This window comes from Carex rostrata, chromosome 12, assembly GCF_964058835.1.
Source record: "Carex rostrata chromosome 12, lpCarRost1.2, whole genome shotgun sequence".
Taxonomy (NCBI): Eukaryota; Viridiplantae; Streptophyta; class Magnoliopsida; order Poales; family Cyperaceae; genus Carex; species Carex rostrata.
In genome coordinates, this window is record NC_135929.1 from 12,327,458 (window position 1) to 12,340,568 (window position 13,111).

Here is a 13,111-nt window from a genome sequence, read left to right on the forward strand (position 1 = left end):
CCGCGCTGTCCCTGAATAGGAACCGGACACGTGGTCATGCAAAATATGAGATCTCTGAGAGGATAAGGGTGGAACACCATTTTTGTTATGTATAGGTGTCTTGCAAAGGGAATCGGACCGAATTCGTCCGGTGTCAGTTAAGCCGTCCGATAAGCGCTGAAATTCGTACGAGCAATTTAAGTCTGTACTGTTCCGTGAATCTAAACAGTACGCACGAATCTTTATGCAAATCGAACGGCCTATATGACATCACACGAATTTCATCCATCGGAAATACTCCGTGCTCTTGTGCTGTTATTAATCTATTATTGTCTTTTTAGAAGTAGCTTGTTTGTTGTAAAAGTTGTAACTTGCAGAGTTGCAGGTTCCATTTCAGGAGCACGTATCCTCTGCATTAACTCAAAAAGGAAATCTTTTGAGTTAATGCATTTTGCCCGTCTGATTTTAAGCGAAGCCAATCTGACCGTCTAATTTTATCACAGGATCGCTTTAATATTAGTGCAGATCTAATCTGCACTATTTTAAAGCACATCGGATAGTCTAGATGCATTAACTCAAAAGATGCCCTTTGGAGTTAATGTAGAGGATACGATCTCCTATTTCAGGGGAGTACGTATCCTCTGAGATATCTCAACTTTTGCGTGACCTACGTGTCCGGTGCCTATTCGGGGTGATGTAGGGGGTCAGTATTATGTGTCTTTTGAGATTCGTGTGGAACGTATTTAAACGGTCGAGATTTTCCATAAAGTCACGCAAAGTTTAAGATATCTCAGAGGATACGAATTCATTTCAGGGAGAGAGAGGAGGTCTCATTCTCATATCCTCTGTGATAAGAGAAAAAGTATGTTTAGATCCAGACCGTCCGATCAATTTACGGGCCAATCCGGGCTGAGGTAGAATTTACGGGTTTTATTAATATTCGTGTTGATTCTGATCGAACGGTCAGAATCTGAACTGTAATATTATGTATGTTTCATAGGTTATATGAATTCGAATTCGGGAGGGAGACGAACAGGCGCAGGTGGGGCCCGCATCTGAATGACAAAGCAGTGTTGCTGTGCAAATTGCAATCGAATGCTTATTTAACGGATTTAATAAAAACGAACCCGATATTCAAACACTCAATTTAGGAACATAACGATTGTAATTAGTGTTCTAAATAGTTAGCTATAGCTTCATTATAATTTTTTCGGATCTTAAAAGCTATGGTACTATGGACGATATATAATTAACTACTTAGTGTAATTGTTTATTTTTTTAAACGTCCCGCTATATGCTATAATCACTATTTAAACCATTGATTGTAATATATTGAATGATAAATATATTAAAAAAATTATTAATTTGCAAAATTTTGAATATGTTATATCATTTATTTTCTTATGGATGTTGTTTATTTATTTTAAAAACAATAGCGTTTTATTAAAAATGAATTTTCTAAATGATAACAAAAATAACTATACGCTGTCATATTATATTCAATAAATTATTGTTACATCTCTTTTACCTGATAATATTAAAATGTATTAAGACGGTTCGAACAAAAAAAATTATAAATTCGAAAATAAAAAAATTTAGAATTTGCATAAGACTACGAATTCTTACTAGGGTTTTCAGACTTAAAAAGTATATACTTTCGAAGAAAATAAATAAATTTTGAAACAGCACAGCTTTTATTAAAAATTAATGCAGTCAGCAAATTTTGATTACGAGTAAATATTATTTTTTCGAAATACTAAAGTGCTATATAATGAACAATTTACAATAAATCAGAAAAAAATTGTATAGAGAAACACAGAATAGTTGTAGTAAAGTATGTTGACACCTTAATTAGAGGGATCTAAATCAGCTGTTATTCTCATGCATGAACAGTAACCTTGCTATTTCTGCTTTTTCAAATCCAGTCGCCGAATTGTTTCAAGATACATGCACAAGAAAGTTCTGAAAAAAGTTGCTTTGAGATTCGTTCCCGAAAAAAATCGAATAGCTGGATACAGAAAAGTAGATAGCAGGGTTACTGTTTATAAAAAGAGAATAGCAGCGGATTTGAAACCTAATTAGAGATACATGAAAGCATGTGTTCTTTAAAATGATTAGAGAAGCACAACAATATAGAAATCATGTAATTAAGGTAAATAAGAAGAAAGGAACGTGATATGAATTCCTATTTTTAAGCCTCATTGAAAAAGGGAATGAATGATGAAACAGTGAAATAAATAAAGACCAAGTTCAAAGATAGATTTAGATTTAGAATGAATTAAAATAAAACAAGTACTATTTTAGTGAGGACACAAAAGGGAATAGAGAGAGAGGTCCTTCAAAAATTCAAATACAAAAATAAACAAATCACAATCAAATCTACCGCTCGATTTATTTCTGGCGCTTGTAGATCTTGTGGAGGAAAGATTTCAACACCTCCTGCACCTCCTTGCTTGGCTCTGCTTCGATCGATCCAATCAGCTTTTCATAACTTGCGCTCTCATACTCGCCAAATACATTCTGACATTAGTACATCAAACCTCTTTCAGAATATGTTTTCTCAATTCTAATTAATACAAATATATTTAATATCCAAATGGAAACTGTATTTGTTTACTGGTAGCTTACTGGTACCCTCAACCCCACCAGTGGTGTCCATACACCACAGTAATACCAAGCTTGCTCTCAGTTTCAGAAATATGAACGAGTTCATTTTTTTAAGAAAAAAAAGAGATGCACAGATATCATACCTCAAGACTAAGATCCTTATACAAGGCCTTCACTTTTGCAACACACTCAGCATCTGTCTTTCCATAGTTTTCCTAAATCAGAGAACCGGTAAAAAGAATGTCATTACAGTATTATTATTAGTTTTTGTAAATTAGGTCAACTTCATTTATAACCTCACCAAAAGAAATAATGACTGATAAATTAGGATAATTTGAAGTCTAGAGAGATATTTCAAGCATAAGAGTTAGGAGGGGTGAGCATGTTTTCATATTTTGTAGGATCTTTGTTATTTTCAGGGTTTCAAATAGATTATTCCATATAACAATTTAAGATGAATAGAAAAGAGAGAATAAGTAGGGTTAATACAGAAAGAATGGCCTTTTGGGTGTCGTTAGCATGTTCGAGTGCTTGCACCACGAGCCAAGAGCACTTGAAGTCTTCTATGTCTGTTCCAATCTGTCATATAAGAAAAGAAGATAGGATGGTTCAAATAGAAGGCCCCACAGACCAAAATAGATGTGTCTCACGAGTCACGATTGTACCAGATTGTGATTTATTGATCACTATCAATACCAGGAACTTGACAAATTTATTCCAGCTGGTTACCAGTCACTTCTTTACCATTGTTTATTTGCATTGTAACTCTCGATTATTTTGTGGAAATACGTCACAATAGTAGGTACTGGAATATCAAAGCATTACTGGCATGGACCAAAAAGGTACCATCATTGGCTCATATAGAATCATCCCATATGAACACTGAGAATCACATTCAGAGAGAGAGAGAGAGAGAGAAGAGAGAGTACAAACCTTGCCAATGAATTCAGGATCACCAAAACAGTCCAAGAAATCATCCTGTAAAAGAAAAAAGTAATGCCAGAAAGAGTGGGGATCAGCATCATCACTATGAAGACAAATAATATCATATATTGGAAATTTACCATTCTAAAATTGGTACTGCAGTAGGGGTGCAAACGGATCAGATATTATCTGACCGTATCCGAAAATTTGATACGGATATCCAATATCCGAATATCCGTGCGGATACGGATACGGATATGGTTTTAAATTTCAATTATCCGTATCCGAATAGTAGATATATACTATATAATTTAATATATATTATGAAAATATTTATGTTATTTACTATTATAAAAAGAGGATATCCATATCCGTATCCGTCTAATATCCGATCCATATCCGTATCCGTATCCGGAAAATAAAAACGGATATGGATATGGTTTTACCACTATCCGATCCGTATCCGATCCGTTTGCACCCCTAACTGCAGTGAAGATACAGAAAAGTGCAGCATGCCAAGGTTACATTATATTAAATTCAGAAAATGACCTGAACTTGGAAGTAGGTACCCATTTCTACCAGAATATTCTTCACATTCACAAAATTGTCCAGATTCTCCCCTGACATCAGCAGTGCACATGCAACCTACATTGTATGCATTTGTATTTAACAATTTAAACTATACCAAGAATAACAATACTTAACCATGTGTTATATTTATTGAATAAGTTAATATAAAGACAGAAGAAAGTTTTATTTTTAGCTAATTACAAGTTTTATTTTTGTCATCAGAAAGCATTGTCTCTTCTCCACAGACAAAAAAAAAGGAAGAACACAAATGAAAAACAAAACCTAACTAAAGATTGATGAATTTACAAGCTACTCATATGAACTTACAGGAAGGTAAAATGAATAGTATGCGGTTTTGTACTGAACGATACGCCGATACCTGTAACAAAAAAAAACGTCCGAATAATATAAAACCAGTTAAAATAGTCCTTTTCCAATAAATGTGCCAAAGGAAGTTGCAGAAGCCGTCCTTCTACTATTTCTTTTTTCTTTCTTTTTTTATAATGTGGCATACACTGGCAGGGTATATTTTGAGAGGTCCTTCTCTCCCTCGTGTGTTGTGATCAAGTCTAAGAGCTGTCCTGATGCCGTCTGAAACTCGACCTGTAAAACAAAATTCAACACGTAAACTAGAATGTGATGAGAGATTTATATATCAACACAGCATACCAATTTTCTGGACCCTAACTAATGCTACAAGGGTATACTGCGGTAAATTGAAATTTCTAAAAGAATAAATAAAGAGTGAGGTTCAAATGCCTCCATATTTTGTCTCCATCGTGCCTCCACTTTTTAATTTTATAATAACAAAAATTCTAAAGCTTATATGGTAAAATAAAACCGTAATATGTGATCTATATTATTTTCTCTACATGCTCATAAAAAGTTATCACTTTTCAATTTTGTTTTTTATATATGAATCAATAAGTTGAGAAAATCAAGAAGCTGCCTTTGGTCTAGTGGCAAAGGCATGGCTCTCATGTGGGAGGTCATGGGTTTGAAACCCACAAAGTGAGAAAATCCTCTGTGTTAATACGCAGGGGTTTGAAATGTGTAGGGTGGCTTGACCCCCAACTCATATTTCAAAAAAATAAGTTGAAAAATCAACGTCAAAAAATTATATACATCAGTGTATTTTTGCAAGCTCTTGATAACATCAAAACAAAATTGAAATGTCACAAGCTTTTTACATGTGCATAGAAAAAATGATATAGATCAAATCTAACGGTTTTATTTTGACATTTAAATTTTAAATTTTAAGTGATTAATTTTTTTTTTTAAATGGAGGCATAATGGAGGCCCATTAATTATGTCAAGGAGGTCCATGTCATAAGGCTTATCCAAATTAATACCATGTACCCTACCAAATCCATAACATACCATACTGGTTTTAAATGGGGTCCGTGTAACAATGCAATGTACCTCATTAAATAAGTCAAGGAGGTCCACATAGTAAGGCAATTCCTTGAAGTGGCTTTTCAGAATCCTGGGAATGTGGTTTCTTAGAATAATGCCATCATTTGTAGCAATCAGACCAACCTGTAAAGGGACCATTAGAAAATACAATGCTTACTTCAACTAAAACTCATGTTCTAATTGAAATGATTATAATCAAATTCTATATTTATTTCAGAAAATATGGTGATGTCTCATATGCAACGTGTTGCATTCATATCATGCAAAAAGACCATTTAAATCAAACTCATGTTTGGCCAAATTTCTTTGTACTATGCCATGCACCAAATTCATAATAAAGATAATTATGCCATGCAAATCTAAACCGCAACCAAGTAATTTATCTACACTTAGCTAGAACTCAAACCATTCACTTGTGTAAAGCAGGAGAAAATATATATTGACTAAAAAGTTGCAAATGCAATTCAACATTTGACAATAGAAATAAAAGAACAAGCTTTACCACATATATGATAAAAACTATAAAGAATATTTCATTTTTTTAAGAAGAAGTGGCAGAACCGTCGATTTCTATTCACGTAGGAATCAATTACAAAGTCTGGTTACAAAATAAAAATATATATATATATTCTCATTAGAAAAAGACGAGATACCTTAGGGTTACGGAACCAACAAGGCTGGCCTCTTCTAGTGTGAGAATTGTCCATGATATCATCCAACACCAGAAAATATGCTTGGAGCTACATTTTTGTTAATAAGTAAACAATACATCAGTTGAAATACAAATACTTGCAAAGCTCGGAACAAACTAAAAACTCAAATCAATAATTTATAAAAAAAAGTTTGGTTCTGTAAATTAATTTTATTTAGTTACCCATTCAATGCACCAGCCTAATGCACAGGCATGATAAACCTCATCTGATGTTAGCTCGCGGCCTCCTTTCAAAATCTTGTAGCTATCAACCACAGAGAGGCCACGATTCAACTTCCCTGCACATGCACTCATTGTTAGATATTAAACATTAATTAAAGAGAAAATTTCATGTGTGCCACCACATACCACTGATCTTCTTATATCACAGCAAAATGAGAAATAACAAATATTAAAAACCACTATAAACTGTAAGCAAATGCAAACATCAGACGAGATTTGTGAAACAACAAGGTGTATTCCACAAAAATACAGTGCAAGCTTGTGTCCATCCTTAAAAGTACTGTACTTTTAAGATAGGCTTGCAACAAAAAATAATTGAATAACACGGACCATCAGTGGAGGGATAAAATCTGTTTAGTGGGGTTAATAATAGCAGTTCCATAAATTTGGTGAAATAATTATTTAATTTGATACTTTTAAATGGTCCTTTTGCAAATCCATTACTGACTACCGTACTATACTTTTTATTTTTCGAAATTAAATAAACATAAAGTTCTCTTTGTCACTTGGAAGATGCAGAACAAACTGACCTCCTGGTACATTGTAGTCCAGCATCTGTCAAAAAGAAAACTCAAATTAAACTAAAATGAAAAAATAACACATAAGAAAATTGGGAAAATCTAATTATAATCATTTTATGACACATCTTTGACTTGCTATTGTACTACATACAACACAAATTAGATAATAATGTAGTCACATTGCTCATATTAACAATTTAACCACTAAACGCATGAATCTACTGTTATGAAGCCAATATTAGCCCCTTTTTATTGGCAAATAATGGTTGCAATCTGTGTTGCTGACTGATATGTCGTGAAATGCACAGTGAGCAGCCACATAGATGGCCACACTAGAAATGCCATGAGACAGTAGTCATTTCCAGATGGGAAGATCTTAGTACTGTTGAAGAGATATCATCCTTTCTAGTATTTTTAAATCCAATTCACAAAATCTAAAACCTATCAAATTGGCTTCAAACAGTTCAAACCGATCTCCTGCATGAGTTATGCATTTACATGCAAAATTTATAAATTTTCAAATTAATTTAGTATAAAGTCAAGCGTTCAAAAAAAGAAGGTTTATAAAATTAATTTTAATGCATTCAAAATTTTATCAAATTATTTAATTTTACACTAAATGAAGTCGAAAATTTACAAATTTCGCATGTAATCGCATCGCTCATGCAGTAGATTGGTTTCAACGATTTGGATTTTTCATTTGATGATAATCAGATCCTAGTTCTAATCCAAAATCTATGGTTGATTCAAAGCAAATACCCATTACTTGAGCAAATAAGATTAATTCAATCCATGCAACTAACTAACTCATGTAATATCTTAAATTCAGATTTGGTAGTTCAGTGAATATATTCCCTTAGACTGACTCACTGACACAAAACTAAGGGAAAAAAATAAGTCAGAAACAGAAGGGCATATTTGCAAATTATAAGACTTGGAAGGAAATGAAAATACAATCCAAAAGGAAGGATAAAAAGAACAAAAATTGGGCCAAAAATGTTTTTCTTAGCTTTGTATTTTTTTCCACAGAGAAATCGAAATCTGGGAATTGGCTGAGAGCTACTGTTCTTTAAACTCTCTACAATACATAGAAAGGTGTAAAGAATTAAACTAATTTCGATTGCTCAAATCTCCATTTATAAGCTCGTTCGAGCAGCTATTGCATTAATTGAACTCGAAAGTATAAACATTGTTCAATGCAATAACGACTTGAAAAAAATGAAGTCAAACCTTGTCGATCCATTCGCGAGATTCATCAGTAAAATCAAAGGCGGGATCTTCAAGCAACTCCTTCTTAAGATCATAGTAGATCTGCTTAAACACCGCCTTGGTATCGATCATGGAGGCGTTACCATTGGTAATGTTATCCGCCATTGATGAAGCTTAACGGAGTAGAGAGAAATGGTGGCTGTACACTCCACGTCTCCACCCTCTTTGGGATTCGAAAGAGAGAGAGACACAGAGCAACAATTTTTATTTATTTATGCTGTTTCCACTTTGCCTTCCCTTCTCTTTTTTTTTTTTTTTTTCTATGTGTTGTTTTTGCTTCGTAGAGCGCACGGAGTATAAAATTAAAACAGGGCTTTATATAGCTAGTGCTCTGCATGAAGCCAAAATTGCTCTATTAAAATGTTCACCCAAATTCTCGTCTTTTGGAGAAAAGGTTGGCATCTCCGAATACACATACTCTGAGGTAACAGAATATTTGAGTTGGGATATTCGTGCACAGATTCCTTTAATATTCGTGTGTATTCTGATCAAACGGTTGAAATCTAAACAGAAATAATGTATTACCTTAGGTAAAGGAATTAGGCATCTCCAATCTTTTTGCGGCTCCTGTACGAGGGGAGCTCGAGTTCATAACTTCACATCGAAGTCACTTGTCTGAGCTTCGAGAATGTCGCTTTGCACGGATCTTGATGCAGATGAATGGTCGTTTTCGTTGGAGGGACTTCTGGCGACCATGTGCCAGTGAAGATGAGTTCGTTTCAGATCTTCTGTGGTCATGAGACAGTTGAACAATCTGTTTTAAATGTTAATTTTATTCAAATTTAATCCCAGGTACTGTAAAAGATTATCCTCACTTTACAGTTTGAGATTAATTTCCACACGCTTTGAAATTCGAACTAGCATAGGGAGCAGTATTATTGGGCTTTGAGATTCGTGTCAAGTTAAAAATAACAATCCATATTCACTAATTGTAAAAGATTTCCTATTACGGTACTGGGGAGGAGGATCTGAATTCCAATTTAAAACGGCCATGAAGCATGGCTATGTGCAATGTACGACATTACTTTAAATTAGGTATCTGGTAAAATAATATAGAATTAAGCATAACTAGGTCATATTTCTTTCTATTAATAAAAAAGTTGTTTATCTTAGAGCATCTTTTAATTTCTATTAATAGAAAAGTTGTTTATCTTAGAGCATCTTTTAAAAAAGTTTATGTCTTAGAATCATAAATTTTTGCTTGTAAATGGTAATTAGGAAAAAAAAATATATATGACTTCATTTGAATTCTTGAAAAATATTCTTGAAAAAACTACATTATTATACAAAATTAAGAACCTACATAATTGTACTCTAAATTAATACCAATTTATTCATAGGTAAAAAATAAGAGCCACAAAAAATCAACCTACTCTCCTACTCTAAATTAAATTACTAACTAAAACTATCGTTTCTTTATTTAGATTATTAGATCTGTTTTAATGTTCTTTCATCTCCAGTTCAGACAGTAGAACCATCTCCTCTTCTCTATCTTCAATTGTCAATTTGTTACATATTTATTTGATCGTTGCGGTATTAATTACAATTCAAAATTTCAAATACTTTCAAATGTTGTATCCAACAAACAAATATTTTATTTTTGACTTTTATATAATATAACTCGTATAGAACCAAGGTGTTCTTGAGCTATTCTTAACACTAAAATCTATATGATTAACTTTAAACACGAATTCAAACTGTTAAAATCGATCATGCTTCACAAGTAATGTGTTTATATATTAAATGTATATATACTTGAATTAATTTGTATAAAGTCATGTGATAAATAAAATTAAAAAATCAACATATTGAAATTAACTTATAAAACTTTTTTTTTACTATGTGACTTTATATTAATTCAGAAATATATAAATTTGACATGTGAATTCATTGCTCGTGAAGTAGATCGGTTTTAACAGTTTAGAATCGTCATTTGCAATCATTCTATTAAATTTTGAAGTTAAATTCATCAAAGACAATGAACTTAAGAACATTCTATAATCTAATTAGAACGTAAATTTTAATGAGAAGGATTAACATGTCTCATATTTTTCATGCTTCATTGCTCTTAATAGTCTTTATATTCGTTTTCAAAGTCTAAACAGTTGATCTGAACTGATCAACATGATGTCTATATTAAAATGTGTTCGGAGACCAAATTTTATATTTCTTAAAATTTATTATAAAAACAGTAATTTTGTACCTATTTTGTAATTAAAAAGGTTGGTTAGACATTTATTTATAGGGAAAATTGGTTATTTTCCACTCCAAAACCTTCAAATTTGAAAAATGTCATAGTGAAATTTGAAATTGTAATAATGCTACTCTAAACTTCATTAATTTCTAATTTTGCCATTCCAAATAATTAATGACTAAAATAATTATTTGGAGTGAAAAAATTAGAAATTAATGAAGTTTAGAGTGGCATTATTATAATTTTAAATTTGAAAGTTTTGGAGTGGCAAATAACCAATTGTCCCTTATTTGTATAATTTTAGTAAATGTTTGCTTTTCTGGAGCACTGGATGATACAAGTTGGCAAGGATACTGGAGATGTTTGCAAATTGTGAATGTGTAATAAATAAAGGAAAACATGTAACATGAGATCTCAAGATGACATTCTCGATAAAAACAAAATAATTTAATGAAAGCCATGCACGTGACTTGGATCAAAAAAGACCCAAATTTGGAAAAATTTTGGAAAATTATACTCAGTTTATGACATCGTACCGAAATGTACATTTTTTAAAATATTTTTATTATTTATTAAAATGAGTACAAAATTTAATGATCTGAATTTAACTAATTTTTTACATATATTAATAAATAGCAAAAAAAAAATTCAAAAAAATATAAAATTTGGTCTCCAAGCACATTTTATTGTAAAGATCGCATCTAACGGTTTGGATCGACGATTTAGACTTTAAAAATGTAGAAAATGGTTATGGTAAATTGTTGTAACTTGATCCCTCCTCTTGTAAAAATCATCTCAAATTATAGGAATTTCAAAAAATATCAGGTCTTTCAAATTAATCTGCAGTCTCAATTTTGAAAGGCCGCATATTAGTTTGGAGGCTCCAAAAAAATCTAAATATATTTAATATTACAGTGTGATTTTAAGTTTTTGAAGAGTCACCATGCTAATCTATGGCATTTAAAAAATAGAGCTACAAATTGTCTTGATGGTCATGATATTTTTTGAAATCCCAAAATATGAAATATGGTTTCAAATTTGTATATAGTTGGTTTGGATTTGAGTTTTGTCTATTTTTAATTGAGTCAAAGCTCTCGATTAGTGAAATTGACCGAGTCGTTACAATTTTGGTAGTCTTTCATTTATCTATTTTGAAATATTCCGATAAGAAAAAGGTTAATAAGAATGATATGATAGTGGGACTATAATAAATTTGTTATTTTTTTGTGAAAGGAATAGACTAAAATGTTTTATAAAGTAATATACTGAAATTTAATGTAATGCATTAAATTATTTTTATTATGTTTAACTATTCAAAATGAGCTGAATTTTAATAAAAGAGTCTTGTGAACTATGCTTCAAAGTAAACTTTAAAAAAAAATCAAGTTTTCGATCTAATTCGGTGGATTTCTACCGATTTTTTCGATTTTAATTCATGGTTAATTACCGATTCTGCTTCCAATGAAAATTATTTAATAATATTTTATAATTTAATAATTTAAATAAAATAAAATAATAATAATTTATTTTGCCTACCCCTGATGAAAATCCTGGCTACGCCACTGTGTATATATGTATATATGTATATGTATATAAAGAATTACGACATTACTTCATAAATATACCAAATGTTTTATTTTTTGGCATACACTGTAAACAACTTTTTCTTCACAAAATTATTTAAATCAAAATACTAAGATCTCTAAAAAAAGAAATGGACTCCCCAGAGGTGGGGCGTTTTTTTTTTAAAAAAAAAAAGAAAAAAAGAAGAAAGAAATGGGGCGTTTAAAAAAAAGCACGCAGGGATGGACCGCGAAGAGGTGGGGCGGGTTGGTATAGGGTTGGACCGCCCGGGCATGAGGCGGCTCGCTTGAATTTTCACCCGCCCCACAGCCCAGCGGTCGGGGCATATATAAAAAAAAATTGGAGGTTATTTTTATAATTTTCTTTTTTTTTGGGTATTAAAAAAAGGCCGTTTTTTTTAGATAGAAAGATGAGATCTATTCTTTTTATTTTTTAATATTTATAAAAGATATTTTATTCAAATTTTGAAATCACGACTTCTACGAAAATGATGTCGTCCTTCACCAATTAATCAAAAGTTTATTTTTAATATAAATTTACATATTTTTCCTTCTAAAATTCATAATATCACATTTGTCCTTCGAAAATTTATAACTCATATTTTAATGAAAAATACAGTAAAATGTGATAAATTTGCGAGTTCTTAAAATTTAAAAAGATAAATAATATTATAAATTTTAAAAGGAGAAATCCGTAAATTCAAAGTTATTGAAGACTATATATTAGATTTCCCCATAGTAATAAGGTGCATAGTTACAATTAAGTCAAGAAATAATTTAGAAATGTCTATAAAGAATGATTAATTTGAGTAATAATTAATAATTAGTTTGCTTTTCATAATGCAAAAGATGAATTTAGATACAACATTTTTAAAGTTATAATTTATCTCCTCATTTGTTTATATTTTAATGAGAATGTCTAAATAAACAAAATCAATTAAATAAATATTTTTTTGTTGAAATTATAAAAAAAAAATATATATATATATATATATATATATATATAAATAATCTTCTCACGCCAAATTTGAAAATTTTCTAGTTGAAAATTCAATTATTTGGTTTCGTATTTGACACGGCGCCATCTAAAACACTATATGGAAGTAGTTGTACA

General features: G+C 31.3%; 1 protein-coding gene across 1 annotated transcript; it reads right to left on the reverse strand.

Annotated features, from left to right (window-relative positions):
* Positions 1-2,240: 2,240 nt before the first annotated feature.
* On the reverse strand, positions 2,241-8,480 carry LOC144562831 (farnesyl pyrophosphate synthase 2-like). Its single transcript, XM_078312129.1, has 12 exons — positions 8,182-8,480; positions 6,961-6,985; positions 6,371-6,486; positions 6,150-6,236; positions 5,503-5,619; positions 4,595-4,683; positions 4,408-4,459; positions 4,060-4,155; positions 3,520-3,564; positions 3,076-3,165; positions 2,730-2,801; positions 2,241-2,499 (listed from the first exon to the last, which is right to left on the reverse strand). The coding sequence occupies exons 1-12, from the start codon at positions 8,323-8,325 to the stop codon at positions 2,371-2,373; spliced, it is 1,062 nt and encodes a 353-aa protein (XP_078168255.1). The 5' UTR covers positions 8,326-8,480; the 3' UTR covers positions 2,241-2,370.
* Positions 8,481-13,111: the final 4,631 nt, after the last annotated feature.

Coding starts and splice junctions, on each gene's coding strand:
- LOC144562831 (XM_078312129.1), bottom strand. CDS start 8,325: ATGGCGGATAACATTACCAATGGTAACGCCTCCATGATCGATACCAAG. Junction 6,237..6,370: donor TAGGCTGGTGCATTGAATGG/GTAACTAAATAA, acceptor ACAAAAATGTAG/CTCCAAGCATATTTTCTGGT. Junction 4,156..4,407: donor ACTATTCATTTTACCTTCCT/GTAAGTTCATAT, acceptor CATACAATGTAG/GTTGCATGTGCACTGCTGAT.